This window comes from Piliocolobus tephrosceles, chromosome 9, assembly GCF_002776525.5.
Source record: "Piliocolobus tephrosceles isolate RC106 chromosome 9, ASM277652v3, whole genome shotgun sequence".
In the NCBI taxonomy this organism is placed as follows: Eukaryota; Metazoa; Chordata; class Mammalia; order Primates; family Cercopithecidae; genus Piliocolobus; species Piliocolobus tephrosceles.
The window spans coordinates 130,430,496-130,448,730 of record NC_045442.1 but is presented as its reverse complement, the minus strand read 5'-3'; the positions used below and the strand labels follow the sequence as shown (position 1 = coordinate 130,448,730).

General features: G+C 46.6%; 1 protein-coding gene and 1 long non-coding RNA gene across 2 annotated transcripts in view; one reads left to right on the top strand and one right to left on the bottom strand.

The window, feature by feature from the left end:
* Positions 1–10,661: 10,661 nt before the first annotated feature.
* Positions 10,662–15,422, bottom strand: LOC111526650. The gene is made up of 3 exons (XR_002726449.3): positions 15,239–15,422; positions 13,704–13,773; positions 10,662–11,162 (listed from the first exon to the last, which is right to left on the bottom strand). It is a non-coding gene; the product is annotated as an uncharacterized LOC111526650 (long non-coding RNA).
* A 1,625-nt stretch (positions 15,423–17,047) lies between these two features.
* Positions 17,048–18,235, top strand: part of GTPBP4 (GTP binding protein 4) — a 29,468-nt gene continuing 28,280 nt past the window's right edge. Inside the window, exon 1 of the mRNA XM_023192466.2 lies at positions 17,048–17,166. Coding sequence (XP_023048234.1) covers positions 17,119–17,166 — 48 coding nt within the window. The 5' untranslated portion in view covers positions 17,048–17,118. The remainder of the gene's footprint in view (positions 17,167–18,235) is intronic.

The window sequence follows — 18,235 nt, the reverse complement described above, 5'->3', positions numbered from 1 at the left end:
TCTGGTCTGGTGATGGAGGTGGATGTGCTATGAGAGTCCACCTGTCAGAGCCGCAATGGAAACGGGCCCAGACTGCTGGCGAGTGCAGCAGGGACGACTCACGGGGGCAGGGGGAGTTCGCAGGGTGGCTGGGACCACACAGTCCCTTCCTCACACAGGGCATGGCACGCCTCACTCCTATACAACAACAACCATTCAGTTCTCACTTAAAAATCCGAACGTGATCCGCCTTCGGTGAATTTTTTTGGTTTTTTTTTGAGACGGAGTCTCGCTCTGGCGTGCAGTGACATGACCTCGGCTCACTGCAAGCTCCGCCTCCCGGGTTCACGCCATTCTCCTGCCTCAGCCTCCTGAGTAGCTGGGACTACAGGCACCGCCACCACACCCAGCTAATTTTTTGTAGCTTTAGTAGAGACAGGGTTTCACCATGTTAGCTGGGATGGTCTTGATCTCCTGACCTTGTGATCCGCCTGCCTAGGCCTCCCAAAGTGCTGGGATTACAGGCATGAGTCACCGCACCCGGCCTGGTGAACTTTTAACATACTTTCCCCATGCTCTAGCCACAGCAGCATTGGTTCCTGTTAGCTAAATTTTTTTGTGTGTGTGATGGAGTCTAGCTCTGTCCCCTAGGCTGGAGTGCAGTGGTGCGATCTCGGCTCACTGCAAGCTCCGCCTCCCAGGTTCACACCATTGTCCTGCCTCAGCCTCCCGAGTAGCTGAGACTACAGGCGCCCGCCACTGCACCCAGCTAATTTTTTTGTATTTTTAGTAGAGATGGGTTTCACCATGTTAGCCAGGATGGTCTTGATCTCTTGACCTTGTGATCCACCTGCCTGAGCCTCCCAAAGTGCTGGGATTACAGGCGTGAGCCACCATGCCCGCCCCCCTTAGATAAATTTTTAACCATACAGTATTGTTATTTGCATGCTGTAGTTAAGAGCTTCCACAGGTTACACGCACTAGATCTTAACAGCTGAGCCCTCATGAATAACATGTTATCTTCCACCATCTCGGGGAAGCAGTGATATTGTGGAATGGGAAAAGTGCAGTCTCCCAGGATTTCTGCCGTTTCCATGCTGAGTAACAGAGCATTTCTAGTCCCGTAACTCCGGTCCACGACCTTCAGTTAGGTGGGAATAACCTTACGAAGTAACCTTTCCCCATGTGGTCCTTTACAACCTTCAAAACTCCCAAGGATGGACCCAACTTGACAAACATCAACAGCTCCCCGTGTCCCAAAGGTGGACAGTCAGAGAACCTGGGGAGTGAGCCTGCTTCCACACAGCTCATCAAACATCACACCTTTTGTGCGAGGTTTGGGAGAGCTGGTTTGGAGTGGCAAACATCGATTCAACCTCCAGACAGCACAGGGTAACCAGGAGGGGCACGGGGTAACCAGGAGGGGCAGTGGTCAAGGTCCCATGACGAACAACTCAGCTGGTGCTTTGTCTACACAGCTCACTCCCACGGAGACCCAGGGCGGGTGGGAAGGGGTTTTCCCCTTGGGGAGTTTGCCTCTTTCCCCCATTAACTACTAATTTCTCCACACAATGCTCAGCTTCTAACACTCACCTTCCCAGGGAGCCTTGCTGCGGGAAATGTGTCCGGGTGTTTCTCAGAGAGGCCTGGACGCTCGCGGCCTGTGTGGTCTCAGCTTCCTCCATTGTTCCGGGCCTCGGTTTCCTTATCTATAAATTGGGAATGTGAAAGGCTCTCTTGAAGCATTACTCTTGGGACTAGAAATAACTCACGTAAAGCAAGGGGCTGGTGTGCACACTTCATCTATGAAGCACGGCTCTGACCCTGGGCTGCTTGTCTCAGAACACAGACACGAGGCCAGGCCACTGGTCCAAGCTCCCTCGGCCATTAGGCCAGACTGTAATCGGTTCTACTTACAGAAGTTCAACAAGATGTAGTTTACCTCAACCGTGAAACACCTGCTAATACAGAACTCAAGGGTGGTGTAAAGGTTAAACAGGTTCATGCTCATCGAAAGCTCCACAACATTCAACAAATGTCGGCTGTCACTGTTGTGCCGACGCTCAATCCTCCCACCCTGTCACTCAAGGGTCTGGGGACAGGCATGAGATGACAGCGTGCCTGGGAAACTAGTGGTGGGGGTGGAAGCCAGGGCAGGCTCAGGAGACTCAAGACCTGGCACTGTTCTGTGGCTGGGATGGGGTCTGGCCTCTGCAGGCCCTGCCTGGCTCCTGTGTCCACTGGTCACCGCCACAACAGATCAAACCAGCACACAGGAATGCCTGTGCTTCAGAGGAAGTCACTTACGTAAAATATTTGATGTTTAAAAGGGAAATACATGCAAGTTACTTTTATGATTTTATAGGTTCTCAGCAGTCAGAAAAAGTAGCCAATCTATTAATCAGAAATAGTTCACAATACATTTCTTAGATGATGTCCTTGTTTGAATTAATTCTCCTAACACATCCACCTGTGGTGTCCCGAGCACGTGTGCTCTGACGCAGCAATAGCTTCCTGTTGTTTTATTTACTGATGGCCCCACATGTGTAGCACAGGGCCTGCCAAACAGCTGGAGCTCAGTGTCTGTTGAATTCAGTTTCGATGCACTAAACACCCTGAATTTACTCCTGAAATTTCTTCTTCTTCTCCCAGTCACCGGGGCACAAGCCCTGCCTAGATTTTCATATACAAAATGTTAGGTTTGAAGAAATGGAAGAAATGCTGTTTTCTTATGTGCAGTCAAGGAGCGACTTTCAAGGGAACTCCACTGAATGGCGAATTGTCTGAGTGCACACAGATCTCTTGGGGTGGACGTGACAGAACCCAGGCAGTGTGAAATGGGAAACACAACAGGAAGGCAAGCAATGCGGTCCGTCCTAGTAGAAGGTAGGCCTGTCGTGTAATGTTTGGAACTCGCTTTCTTGTCTGGAAATGAGACACTTGAGGAACAGATCTTTGATGTGTGAGTGCAGGTTACTGCCCATGCACTTAGCAGAGAGGAATCAGTCACATGGATTTGAATTAGTGAGTTGATGGTAAGGTATTTAAATAATGCTGAATTTATTTTATTCATTCATTTATTTATTTATTTTTAGAGACAGGGTCTGGCTCTGTTGCTCAGGCTAGAATGCAGTGGTGTGATCACAGCTCACTGTAGCCTCTACTTCCTGGGATCAAGTGATCCTCCCACCTCAGCCTCCTGAGTAGCTGGGACTACAGGAACTTGCCACCATGCACAGCTAATTACTTTATTTTATTTTTTGTAGAGATGGGATCTCACTGTTGCCCTCTTGAACTCCTGGGCTCAAGAGATCCTCCCAGCTGGGCGCTGTGGTGTGCGCCTGTAGTCCCAGCTATTTGGGAGGCTGAGGCATGAGAATCACTTGAACCTGGGAGGTCGAGGCTGCAGTGAGCCAAGATCATGCCACTGCACTCCAGCCTGGGTCTGGGCTACAAAGCAAGATCCTGTCTCAAAAAAAGAAAAAAAAAGAGAGATCCTCCTGCTTCAGCCTCCCGAGGTGTTGGGATCATAGGCATGAACCAACGTGCTGGCCTAGAGTTCTTTTTCTTGTCATTATTCCCTAAACAATACAGTACAACAACTATTTACATATCATTTACATTGTATTAGGTATTATAAATCACCTAGAGATGACAAAGTACACAGGAGGATTGCATAGCTTACATGCAAATACTACACCATTTTATACCAGGGACTTGAGCATCCACCGATTTGGGTGTCCACAGGGATTCCTGGAACCACTGCCCCGCCCATACCAATGGATGACTACATACAAAGACCCTGGTGAAAGGCAAGGGGGGGCTGAGGTCACTGGGTGTGGGGGTGGGTGAGGCAGCTCTACCCACACTGCCACACTTTAAAAGTGAGCCCCCTGCCTAGGGTGCTGACTACCCTATCCCATAGGCTATTTCTATAGAGTTACAAACAGAATAATGGGGCTGAAGAATGAGACCACACATTCAGTAGCCGCCTCTAGGCTGGAAACAGTATTTCCACTATTCACTTTTCTTCATCAGTCTGGCCCCAGGTTTGACCATTTAGTCTTTTCATTATCAACTTTTGTTTTATACAGCATGAATTTCTGCTCATTCCTTCATTTTATTTGTTCTTTTACTTTATTTTGCTGTTCTTCTTAAATTTAAGATGGATGTTTACCTTGTTAACTTTCAGGTAGAATTTTGTACTCATGTACAGAGAAACGAGTTTCTCTGTGTAAGTCAATTTTTGCATTCTGTATTTCAAGGTTATGTTATTGGTTCACGTTACTCTAAAGTTATCTTTAGGAATTAAACATTTATTATAATTATTAACACATCTGAGCTTATAGTTACCATATTATTTGTGATTTTCCTTTTTTTTTCCGTTTCTTTTCACTTTTTTCTTGCCTTAATTTCAATTAGCTTTTGTTAACCACTTTAGGTTTTTTTCTACTAATTTGGAAGTTTTACATTCTGCTTGTATAGTTATAATCATTAACCTAGGAATTATTAACAGGAATACTTAATTTACCAAGTCTGAAGTTCATCAGTACTTTACCCTAGTTCTGAAAGTAGGACCTAGAACTCTTAACTCTATCCCTTTCTTGATTGATAGGCTTTTATTATGTATTAAAATGCAATAAGATATTGCCATTGGCCAGGCGTGGTGGCTCACGCCTGTAATCCCAGATTTTGGGAGGCCGAGGCGGGCAGATCATGAGGTCAGGAGGTTGAGACCATCCTGGCTAACACGGTGAAACCCCATCTCTACTAAAACATAAAAAGTTAGCTGGGTGTGGTGGCAGGCACCTGTAGTCCCAACTACTTGGGAGGCTGAGGCAGGAGAATGGCATGAACCTGGGAGGTGGAGCTTGCAGTGAGCCAAGATCACGCCACTGCACTCTAGCCTGGGCGACAGAGCGAGACTCCTTCTCAAAAAAAAAAAAAAGATGTTACTATTGTTTTATATGCACTTTATTTGTTTCTCATTCTGGCACTTTATTTGTTCCTCATTCTAATCACTTTGCTTCTACTGCAAGTATATTATTATTATTATTATTATTATTATTATTATTATTTTTGAGATGGAGTCTCGCTCTGTCACCCAGGCTGGAGTGCAGTGGCGCAATCTCGGCTCACTGCAAGCTCTGCCTCCCGGGTTCATGCCATTCTCCTGCCTCAGCCTCCCAAGTAGCTGGGACTACAGGCGCCCACCACCATGCCCGGCTAGTATTTAAATTTTTTTTTAGTAGAGACGGGGTTTCACCATGTTGGCCAGGATGGTCTCGATCTCCTGACCTCATGATCCACCCGCCTTGGCCTCCCAAAGTACTGGGATTACAGGTGTGAGCCACTGCCCCTGGCCTTAAGTATATTATTTAAACTTTCTTTTAGAAAGGGTTGGCTTATGGTAAGATTTCTCAATGTTCCTTTGTCTGTGAATGTTTTCCACCTAGGCCTTAAAGGATATTTTCTCTGGGCATCGAATTCTAGTTTGGCAGCATTGTTTGTTTTTTTTTCCTCCCTCATCATATTGAAGATATTCCACTGTCTCTTGTCTCTCAGTGTTACTGTTGAGCAGTCAGCCGTCACACTCACTGTTGCTCTTTCAATGGCAATCTGGCTTTTTCTTTCAGTTGCTTTTAACAAATTGTTCTTGTCTTTGGTATTCTGCAATCTGATTTCTTATTTATCTTTCTGGTTCTTTATCTTACCTGGAAAAATGTTAGCCATTATATCTTCAACCATCGTCTCCTTCCCTTGCTCCTTCTCCTGCCCATCTGGAGTACTTACTGGACAAACATTTGCTCTCAATCCTACTGGTCTTCTCAATCTATTTCAATCTGCTTAACTTCAGTGTTGTGTGTTTTCCATTTGCCCCTCCAGATTGTGTCTTCCTCTGCCCTGCTCTGTGCCCCTGGAAGTTGACTTCTACAGATTGGATGTCCAGACCCTCTTGCATTCTGGCTGTTGGGTTAGTCAAAGGGAGGCCCCAGCAGAAATGAGGAGGAGGGACTGCTTTGGTTATTAATTTCTCTCACTCCCTTTCTGCAGGGCTGAGGCTTGGTGTCACTGTGTTCCTCTATGGCTGTGACTCCCATCTGGGGCCCTTCTACATGGCTTAGCATTTGCTAGGTTCTATCATTTCTTTGCCCCGCAGTGCTATGAATTGTGATGGCTTCCCACAGTTGCCAGTTAACTGGGTCCCTCGTCATCCTTTGTTGGTTCTTTTAACCCAGCTCACACTTCTGTTAATAGTGTCTTCGGCCGGGTGCAGTGGCTGATGCCTGTAATCCCAGCACTTTGGGAGGCTGAGGTGGGCAGATCACGAGGTCAGGAGATTGAGACCATCCTGGCTAACACGGTGAAAACCCGTCTCCACTAAAAATACAAAAAATTAGCCAGGCGTGGTGGTGGCGGGCACTTGTAGTCTCAGCTACTCAGGAGGCTGAGGCAGGAGAATGGCACGAACCCAGGAGGTGGAGCTTGCAGTGAGCCAAGATTGCACCACTGCACTCCAGCCTGGGTGACAAAGTGAGGCTCTGTCTCAAAACAAAACAAAACAAAACAGAGTCTTCCAAAAAATTGATTCATGGCTGGGGGCGGTGCTCATGCCTGTAATCCCAGCACTTTGGGAGGCCAAAGCAGGCAGAGCACGAGGTCAGGAGTTCAAGACCAGCCTGGCCAACATAGTGAAACTCTGTCTCTACTAAAAATAAAAAAAATAAAAATTAGCCAGGCATGGTGGCAGGCGTCTGTAATCCCAGCTACTCGGGAGGCTGAGACAGGAGAATGGCATGAACCTGGGAGGCAGAGGTTGTAGTGAGCCAAGATTGCGCCACTGCACCCCAGCCCAGGTGACCAGTGTGAGACTCCATCTCAAAAAAAAAAAAAAAAAAAAAATTTAAAAATTATATTCATTTAAATTCTTTGAGTGTGCCATCTATTTCCTGCCTGAAACAGGAACTAATATAAATGTATATTTCCCACTACTTTTTTGTGATCTGGATAGTTTCTTTTCATCTATCTTTCAGTTCTCTACTTTTCTTCAGCTATCTCTATTCTGCTGTTAAAACTGTCTATTAAGTTTTCATTTTCAGTAATTAGTTTTTTTTTTTTAATCAGGAAATTTCAGTTAGATTTTTTCCAAGTCTTCTTGGTTGAGTTTTATAGCCTGAGATTCTTTCTTTTCCTTTCTGCATAGATTTAAAGTTTGTGTATTACTTCTTTAAACATAAGAAACAATATTATTTTGTATCTTGTGTCTTATAATTCCAATATCTAAAGTCTTTGTGATTTACCTTATTTGTTGTTTCTGCTGGTTCTTATTCTTAATGCCTTGTTTTATTTGGATTTAATGATTTTTTTTTATTATGAGTTGTTCATTTTCCATGGAAAATTATTTGTAGGTATTCTTTGGGGCCTGGCATGAAAATAAGTTTCTTCAGGAAAAATTGTGTTACTTTGCCAAGTTCACTCTAAGACCAGCATGAGGCCTACGGTTTGGCTATGACTTCTCAGGGGCCTCCTTTATCCATTTTCTTAGCGCTCAGTGTGTACCCTTTGGGACCCAGCTTTAGAGAGTGAATACTCTATTCACCTTCGGTAGCCCTAGGTTTTATTTCCAGCGCCTCATCCCCACAAAGCTATAAACACCAAAACTGGAGTTCACTCAGTTCAGCAAATGCTCTGAGAGTGAAAACCAATGCAGAGCTCCATCTGAGTACCTGCTTTCACTGACACTTTTTTTTCAAAGTGTATTAGGCCATTCTTACATTGCTATAAAGAACTACCTAAGACTAAGTAATTTATAAAGAAAAGAGGTTTCATTGGCTCATGGTTCTTCAGGCTATACAAGAAGCATGGTGCTGACATCTGCTCAGCTTCTAGGGAGGCCTCAGGAAGCTTACAATCATGGTGGATGGCGAAAGGGGAGTAGGCATGTCACATGGTGAAAGCTTCAGCAAGAGGTGGGGGAGGCACCATGCACTTTTAAATGGCCAGATCTCATGAGAATTCACTTGCCATTGCAAAGACAGCACCAAGCCATGAGGGATCTGCCCCCATGACCCAAACACCTCCCACCAGGCCCCACTTTCAGCACTGGGGATTATAGTTCAACACGAGATTTGGTCAGGGACAAATATCCAAACTCTATCACTGTACCCCTAGCCCCTCCCAAATTTCATGTCCCTCTCACATTAAAAAATACAATCATGCCTTCCCAAGAGTCCCCTAAAATCTTAACTTGTTCCAGCGTTAACTCGCAAGTCCAAAGTCTCATCTGAGACAGTAAAGTACATTCTACCAATAACTCTGTTAAAAAATTTTTAAAGTTATTTACTTCTAAGACACAGTGGACACATAGGCAGCATTGGGTAAACATTCCCATTCCAAAAGGGATAAGTCAGCCAAAAGAAAGGCACTACAGGCCCCAGGCAAACAAAACCTAGCAGGGTAGTCATTAAATCTTAAGGCTCCAAAATAACCTTTGACTCCATGTCTCACATCCAGGGCACACTGCTGCAAGGGTGGTCTCCCAAGGCCTTGGGCAGCTCTGCCACTATGGCTTTGCAGGGTTCAGCCCCTTGGGCTGCTCTCACCAGCTGGAGTTGAATGCCTGTGGCTTCTCCAGGTGTAGGGTGCAAGCTGCTGGTGGATCTACCATTCCAGTTTCTGGAGGATGATGGCCCCCTTCTCACAGCTCCACTAGGCAGTGCCCCATTGGGGACTCTGTGTGGAGGCTCCAACGTCACATTTCCACTTGGCACTGCCATGGCAGAGGTTCTCTGTGAGGGCTCTGCCCCTGTAGCAGGCTTCTCCGTGCACTCAGACTTTCTCATACATCCTCTGAAATCTAAGTGGAGGCCACCAAGAGTTCTTCAGCCTGGTATGCTGCGCACCTGCAGGCTTAACACTACGCAGGAGCTGCCAAGCGTTATGTTCTCCAAAGCCCAAGCTGTACCTGGGCCCCTTTGAACCATGGTTGGAGCTAAGCAGCTGAAATGTGGGGAGCAGTGTCCCAAGGCTGTGCAGGGCAATGGATACCCTGGGCCTGACCCGTGAAACCATTCTGTCCTCCTAGGCCTCTGGGCCTATGATGGAAGGGGCTCCTGGGAAGGTCTCTGAAATGCCTTCCAGCCTTTTTCCCCATTCTCTTGGCTGGCTTTTAGTTATGCAAATATCCCTAGCAAGTGATCATTCTGCAGCCTGCTTAAATTCCTTTAAAAAGCTTTTTCTTTCTGCGCCACATGGCCAGGCTGCAGATTTTCCAAACTTTTATGCTCTGCTTCCTGTTTAAATGTAAGTTCCAACGTTAGGTCATTTGTTTGCTCCTCCATCTGAGGTAAGCTGTTGGAATTGGCCAGGTTATCTCTTGAACGCTTTGCTGCTTAGTAATTTCTTCCGCCAGATGCCCCTAATCATCACTTTTTAGTTCAAACTTCCACAGATCCCTAGGGCATGACCAGAACGCAGCCAAGCTCTTTGCTAAGGCATAACAAGGGTGACTTTTGACCCAGTTCCCAATAATTTCCTCATTTCTATCCGAGACCTCAGCAGCCTGGACTTCACTGTCCATATCACTATCAGTATTTTGGTCACAACCATTGAACCAGTCTCTAAGATGTTCTAACCTTTCCCTCATCATCCTATCTTCTTCTGAGCCCTCCAAAGTCTTCCAACCTCTGCCTAGTACCTAGTCCCAAAGTTAATTTTACATTTTCAGGTATCTTTATAGCAATGCTCCACTTGTTGGGACCAATTTTCTGTGATCCAAACACCTCGCACGAGGTCCCACCTCCAGCACTGGGGATTATAATTCAATATGAGATTTGATGAGATTCAATATGAGAAAAATATCCAAACTATATCACTAAGTAATATTTAGATAACTTTAAAGGGTGTTTAAAACATAGTTTAGGTACTTTGTAATTTGTTTTGTTTTGTTTTGTTTTTTGAGACGGAGTCTCACTCTGTCGCCCAGGCTGGAGTGCAGTGGCATGATCTTGACTCACCACAACTTCTGCCACCCAGGTTCAAGCAATTCTCCTGCTCAGCTTCCAGAGTAGCTGGGATTACAAATGCCTGCCACCGCACCCAGCTAATTTTTGCAGTTTTAGTAGAGACAGGGCTTCACCATCGTGGCCAGGCTGGTCTTGAACTCCTGACCTCATGATCTACCTGCCTCAGCCTCCCAAAATGCTGGGATTACAGGCATGAGCCACCACACCCAGCCATGTACTATTTTCAATATGAGACTGTCCTTTATCCCTAGCCGACCACGTAAAATGGCACTTGTTTTAAAATTTATTATGTGTGAAACAGATAATGTCTGAAATTGCCTGAATCTAGCAGTAGGCAGCAGGGTAAGCCTGCTTTTAGCATATATGTGCTGGTCAAAGCTATTCTTGATCTGCCACTTTTTCAACTTGTAGCTTTTCTTTTTTTCTTTTTTCTTTTTTTTGAGATGGAATCTCACTATGTTGCCCAGGCTGGAGTGCAGTGGCACAATCTTGGCTCACTGCAACCTCCTGCCTCAAGCAACTTTCCTGCTTCAGCCTCTTGAGTAGCTGGGACGACAGATGTGTGCAACCATGCCCACCTAGTTTTTGTATTTTTAGTAGAGATGGAGTTTTGCCATGTTGGCCAGGCTGGTCTCAAACTCCTGACCTCCAGTGATCTGCCCACCTCGGCCTCCCAAAGTGCTGGGATTACAGGCGTGAGACACTGCACCCAGCCTCAACCTATAACTTTTTATATTTTAAAAAATAATTTGGACTAGACCACATTTTCTCATGGCAGAGTCAGTCAGTCAAGTAAAAAGGGAAAAAAGAGCAAATTGTGATCAGGTGGCAAAATGGAAAACATGATCTAGATAAAGCCACATATCGCAGGCGATAACACATTGCCTCAAAATATGAAATCATGAAGTTTTTACATATCTACTTCTAAAATTTACTACTTAAAGTTATTAAAATTCTGTATGATTCAATTTTCTCCATCAATCCCATGGCCTTCCTAGTACTTTCCCATTTTGATGTGTTTCACCTTCTGTTTACTGAGTATTGGCATGGTGGCCTGCCATAGAAATTTTGAAAATGAGAGTAACTTAAAATTAAAAAGTGGTCTGAATTAATCCCAATGGAAAGTGAGCCATGCAGATGATGATCAGCTGAAACAGACTGTAAGGAGAAAGGAAACAGGATAGGAGTTACTTGCTGGGCAGGATCATTCACGAGAGTTCTTTCATGTTTTCTTAAGAGTTTGGAATTCCGACTTTGTCAGTCCCCAGGTATACTGATGCTTTTATGGAGTTTTTAAATGAATGAACATTGATGAAGAAAGACCTGCATTAGTCAGTATTAGCCTGGGATAGAGGAACAGAAGAGGGTTTATTACCTGTCTCTTTATATAATGGTCATAGGTTTGGATTTTCTAAACAGAAGTATTTTGGCATTATACGCTGTACCATATTTGGATTAATTATCAATTGAACATGGATTATTTATTTATTTAGTTTTGAGACAGAGTCTCACCCTGTCACTCAGGCTGGAATTCAGTGGTGCGATCTTGGCCCACTGCAACTTCTGCCTCCCAGGTTCAAGTGATTCTCCTGCACCAGACTCCCAAGTAGCTGGAATTACAGGCCTGCGCCACCACGCCCAGCTAAGTTTTAGTATTTTTAGTAGAAACAGGGTTTCACTATGTTGGTCAGGCTGGTCTGGAACTCTTGACCTCATGATCCACCTGCCTCGGCCTCCCAAAGTGCTGGGATTCCAGGCGTGAGCCACTGCACCCAGCTCAATTGAACATAAATTTAAAGAGCATCTGCTTTAGATGCCAATGCAGTAGGCATCAGTACTGTTTACAAATAACTGTTATTCTCAACTAACTGTCCAGAAATAGGCACATGGGAGCTGAGACTGAAACATTTGATTGTCAAACTCATTCCCCTTTCCTCGGCATAGCTATTGTCAAACTTTACTCCAGGAGTCTGATTTCTCAATGACCATCCTGAACAGAGGCCCCTGCTGACCTGTGGTGGGTATCTCAACCAGTTTGGGCTGCCATAACAAAATGCCACTGAGTGGCTTAAATAACATGCAATTTTCTTTTCACAGTTTTGGAGACTGGAAGGTCAAGATCAGGGCATCAGCATAGTTGGGTTCTGCTTGCAGCCTCTGCCTGGCTTGTTGAAAGCTGCCTTCCCTCTGTGCTCACATCGTCTCTCCTTGGTGCATGCATGGGGTCGGGGAAGCCTGGGAGCAGCCCTCTGGTGTCTTTTCTCAGAAGTGCTCATAAGTGTGCTAACTCCACCAGGAGAGCTCCAGCCTTGTGACCTTTTCTAAACCGAATTATCTCCCCAAGGCATCTCCAAATAGCATAACAATGGGGGTCAGGGCTTTCACATACGAATTTGGGGAGACTCAATTTGGTCCACAGCAGTGGGCATGAAGCATCAGAGAGAAACAACCAACGGTGAGATTTGGAGACTATTTGTTATCATAGGATAATTTAGACTGTCCAGACAGATACATTCTGATAGCGAATATTATTTTTATACCTCTATGCTTTTGTGAGGAAATAATATGTTTTTAATTAAAAATAATTGCGGGAAAGGCACTTAGCTTACTATTAGTCTAGAAGTTGGTGGCAGGGCTGGAATTGAAATTTTAAGCCTCCTCCCTCTGGAAAACGGAAATTGCTAAAACATGGTTTCCTTGTGCAGACCTTCAAAATCAATTATTAAACTTGTGACAATAACGTCACATCATCAAAGTGAATTTTTTTTGCTGCTTTTAACCTGAGGGTCAGACATCACAACCACCTGCTTTACCAGCTTCCATAAACACCAAGGATTCAGATGTATGTTGCAATATGAAACTTATCTTTGCTTACCTCGAGTATCTTTTTGGGTACAGCCCAGAATGCTAATCTTAAGAAATTCTGCCTGCAGATATTTAGAATCGTTTGGAAATTGATCATACAAGCATAAGTACATGCATTCCAAATATGTGTACGTTTATTAGTATCACAAATCTTCTCTAGGAAAAGAGATCGGAAGATTTCCATTAAACCTAAAATTGTTCCTTTATGGAACAGCAGAATGCAAAGAATGTTTTTAACAGTGTGTCAATTGAATGACTCGTACTCAACCCATGGAAACAGCCCTTATCAGCAGCTCTGACGTGAGCAAGGGCAGAAGTTCATTAGCACAGGTGCCTGTCATGATCCACACACAGGAACGGAATTTTCACAGAAGAAACAACCTGTCTGCGTATGCAAACAGTGCTTTAGTGAAACACAGGTGCTGGGGGATTATTGACAGCATATGACCCCAAGTGCAATCCATCATGTACCTCCATTTAAATACCAAACAATTCATGACGAGCCTGGACAACACGGCGAAACCTCGCCTATACTAAAAAATACAAAAAGTAGCCGGGTGTGGTGGCGTGCACCTGTAGTCCCAGCTACTCGGGAGGCTGAGGCACTTAAATCCGAGAATTGCTTAAACTTGGGAGGTGGAGGTTGCAGTGAGCCAAGATCATACCATTGCACTCCAGCCTGGGCGACAGAGTGAGACCCTATCTCATAAATAAATAAACAAACAAACAAATACCAAACCAGGTAATAACCCTAAAGAGGTCAAGAACAAAGCCACTCTTGGCTGGCAGTGCAAAAGGAGAGTGGCTTTGGAATTCCGTGCTCCCTGGACTCACCTCCAGTTGTGTCTCTCCAGCTGTGTGACGGTGAGCAAGCATTCAACCACATCAAAGCCAGCACTCTTATCTGTGAAACAGAGACAATCACACCCACCTCACTATGCTGTCCCGAGAAGGAAAGCAAGTGACCTGGCATGTGGTGGAGGCTCCCTGCTTTGCAGTTGTGAAGGTTCAACGAGAATTTAATAAACAGAACAAAAGTTTAGCAAATGTTATCATAACTAAGCAGTTATTAAGAACATAGATAATACATAACAATGTGTAACTAATCATACAGAATCTCTTTGCTCACTTATTAATGCCTGTAGAATAGGGTTAGTGAGAAGCAAAAATAATTCACATTAAGTATTTTTAACATGCCTGGTAGATAGTAACTGAGCAAAGAGTGAAGACACAGAGGCTTGGTGAAGCTGATAAATTTTCCCAGGATCACAGGGGGTGGAGCTGTATCTCAGAAATGAAGCTCACACTCTTAACTCATTGTGTAATTCTGCAGAGAATGTCAGGCTGCACCTTTGGCCCAGAGGGTGGCTCTCATGCCATTGCTGCCTTCCACAAAGGAGGCTGTTTCCTTAGACTTCCCTGTTGACAGTTTTCCTCTTTATGGCACAGTGTGGAGTTCTGACCCATTTCAGGGTTGTGCACAGGGTTCTGATGGTACTGTAATTCAGTAGGACTACCCGAGTATCGCAGAAGCCAGATTCCAACTGCTACAGCCCCAACTACATCAGGAACTTCCTCAAGCCAACATTCAATCAACAGAGTTCCACGGCCACTGCGAATGCTCTCGGCAGTGCTGCCTGTGGGGAGGGATGGCAGAAGAGTAAGACACAGCTCCTGTTCACGAAGAGCTGGCTACTTCCTTTGCAAACAAGATGTACGGGAGGAAGCATCCAGGTACAAAGCAGCCTGCAACTCGTTTTGAATGAGTTCCTGTGGCGATCCAGGGAAGGGGCCGACGGGCCCGATGGAGCACTCCTAGGACCCTCTAAGACCGGATGACTACTGATGGCTAATCCCCATGCAAAGGCTGCTTTCAGGCAGGAAGTTCAGTTCTGCAAAATGTACCTTTCATTCATCAGAATTACAGCAACAAGAAGGTAAAACAGAAAATACCAAGTCCACAAAACAAAGAGGTTTGAAAAACAAAGCTTTTCACTGAGAAGTGCCTGGCAGTCAGAAGCTTTGCAGAGTACCCTTGAGAGCATCCTTTACTACGGCTGAGAAGTACCTTTCTCTGTCACAAGGTACACTTGGAGGCATCCTGGCAGCTGGAACCTCCGTTAACACAGTCAAGAACTGGCAACGTGCCTCATACTGCAGGCAGCATTTCTGACTCTCCTCAGAAAAGGCCTTTAGCGTTTGGTTTCCCCAGAGAAGCCCAGAAGTCTATCAATAGAGAAGCTTGCTCCTAGTGGTGCAGAACACATACTTGCCCCCAAGAAGCTATACTCAGCCAGGAAATCACAAGAATAGGCAAGGATGTTGATTCTTATCAACACGCACATGGTGTAGGATGCTTGGTACCTTACCATTGTCATAGCTCTGGGCCCATGATGAGTCATTATGGTTGTGCATTCACAGACATGCCTTTGTAGCTGAACAAGTTAAAAGCAGGTGGCTCACATCTATAATCTCAGCACTTTGGGAGGTCCAGGCGGGTGGATCACTTGAGGTCAGGTTTTGAGACCAGCCTGGCTAATATGGTGAAATCCGGTCTCTACTAAAAATACAGAAAGTGTTAGCTGGGAATGGTGGCAGGTGCCTGTAATCCCAGCTACTCGGGAGGCTGAGGCAGGCGAATTGCTTAAACCCCAGAGGTGGAGGTTGCAGTGAGCTGAGATCGTGGCACTGCACTCCAGCTGGGTGACAGAGTGAGACTCCGTCTCAAAAAAAAAAAAAAAAAAGAATTAAAGAAAGGATGTTTGCCCATCTGAAGCAAAGTATTGACTGGACTTATCTAAATACCGGATTAAAAGAAAAAGAAGGAGGAACTGGCTATATCAGAGAGAGAGAAAGTGGGAGAGGCTGAGGAAACATATAAGAACCTAAAAGAAAGGGCAATAAGTATGAGCATAGCTTTGCTAATCTCGGAAACGGTGGTCAGAACTGTCCTGTGGCTTAGCAAATGATCATAGCCAGTGACTCCTAATTACCCTAGAAGCTTCCTTTAGAAGTGCCAGAGATGTAGGAGGTATGCTTATCCGCCTTGTGACACAAAAATGGAAGCATAGTTAATAGATGAGAAAAGCATGACTCAGAATGATTTTCAATATTGGAATGTTGGGAATTTATGAGAGGTATTTTCGTGTAAGAATAATAGGACTTATTTAAACGGATTGGAGAGCGGGGGGCATCTCAGATGCGTGAGAAGCAGTATAGCTAATCGTTAGAAGTAGGTTTGCTGGAGCCAGGCTGCCTGGGTTCAAAGCCCACCTCTGCTGCCCGTTAGCTGCACAACCCCGGGTTGCTTTCGAGCCTTGCTGTGCCTTGGGTTTCCCCACGCACTTCATGAGGCTGTTGCAGGAATTAAACGAGTTAATATGTAGTCAACAGCTCTGAACACTGCTTGACTGAGTCAGCCCTACCTAACGTTTAATTTAAGGGATGTGGCCCTGGGTTCCTTAAGGGGGCGGCCACACTATTCACAAACATTAAAGCAGTAAAGGCTCCATCCTCATCAACTTTCTCCTCTGTTGGACCCCACAGGACTGTCTCTCGCAACTGCTTCCTTGGCTCTCCTAAGGCACTGCGCGGAACCAGAGGCACGTCTTTCGCCTTAGATCAGGATTTCCCTTCTCCGCCCGTTTTGGGATTTAACAAGCACGAGAAAAGAGGGCTGCAGGGGAGCCGCGAGGGCCTCCTCACCACCGCCCGGGATCAGGGTGGGGGGCGTCACCTGCTCTACACCCAGAGCCCAGGCACGCCCCGCACGCGCGGCTCCCTCCTCCTCTGCGGGGCCCACCGCGACCCGGGACGCCCAGACTCCCGGATACCCTCCACCCTCCGGACTCCTAAGCCCCGCATCCCCCAAATCCCAAGACCCCGGAGCCTCGAACCCTGGCCCAGGGCGGGTGGCTGGGGGCCTGAACCCGCTCCAGAAACCCGCAGGGCAGTCTGTCGGAAGCCTCTGCTTTACCTAGCATGAATTTAGTCTCCGCGCTCCCCCTAAAACCCAGGCGTCCTCTCCCCTGCGCCCTCGCTCCCGGGGCCCTCACACACTCTCCGCGGCGGACCTCCAGGCCGGGCGGGTGCGCTGTGCGACGCCGAAAGCGCCATAGAGCACGCAAGACACGTTAGGCTGAGTTCCCGGAAGTGACGTACAGCAAGCGCCCGACGGCGGAAATCCCACCTGCTTCCGACGGCGGAAGTTCCGGGAGTGCCCAGTACCCGCGTGTATACGGCAGCCGGCATGGCGCACTACAACTTCAAGAAAATTACGGTGGTGCCGTCCGCCAAGGTAGGCGGCTCCGGGAGGGCCACTGCTACTTTCGCCTTCTTCTTAGCGGGGTCTCAGGGGAGGGTCCGGGCCTGTAGTCGTGGGAGAGCAGTCGCCTTCCGCTCGCCCACCACCCGCTCCCGGGCCCGACCTGCTGGACGCGCACTCGAGATCATTTCCCCTCCCCCAGCAGAATCCGGGGTCCACCAGAGATCGGATCCCCCAGAGACCCGGGTCCACCTGAGACCGGGGTCCACCCAAAGACTGAGGGCCCCCAGAGATCGGGGTCCACCCAGAGTAGGGTTCCCTGGAGAGGCCTCGGGTGACGAGGTGGGCGAGTGGAGGGGACCCCAGCATGTGAGGGAGGAAGCACTCCGTGGTCCGTGATGAGCCTTCAGATTCTGGGTTTGGCGTAGCCCCCTCCCCTCTCAGGAATCCTCGGTTCGTTGCTATCGTGATGTAACATTTCTTAATTTTTAAGTCATTCTCTTTCACTGTTAAATTTGGGAACTCCTGTTCTTTTTTAGACCACAGTAGGCCCAGACTAAATTTTTACAGCGTTGGTTAGTGTGGCAAGAATGAGTCAACAAGTGTTAAGTGTTAGGATTTTTTTTTTTCCCCCCAGACAAGAGTTTTCCGCTTTTGTTTCCCAGGCTGGAGCGCGATCAAGGCTCACTGCAGTCTCCACCTCCCGGGTTCAAGCGATTCTCCTGCCTCAGCCTCCCGAGTAACAGGGATTACAGGCGTGTGCCACCACACCTGGCTAATTTTTGTGTTTTTAGTAGAGACGGGGTTTCACCACGTTGGCCAAGCTGGCCTCGAACTCCTGATCCCAGGTGATCTCCCGCCCCGGCCTCCCAAAGTGCTGGGATTACTGGCGTGAGCCACCGCACCCAGCCCCAGTGTTACGACTTTTAGGAAGTCACATTTTTATGTAGTGAACATTCGATTTGGGTCGCAATTATACAGACATTGACGGGCAACTCGAGCCTCTCAGGGAATCCTGCACGAAAGGGAGTTACTGAAGTCCCTGCAGAGTGACTGTTTTCCTCTCATCAGTGTCTCCTTTTCTTCACATCTCAACGACGGG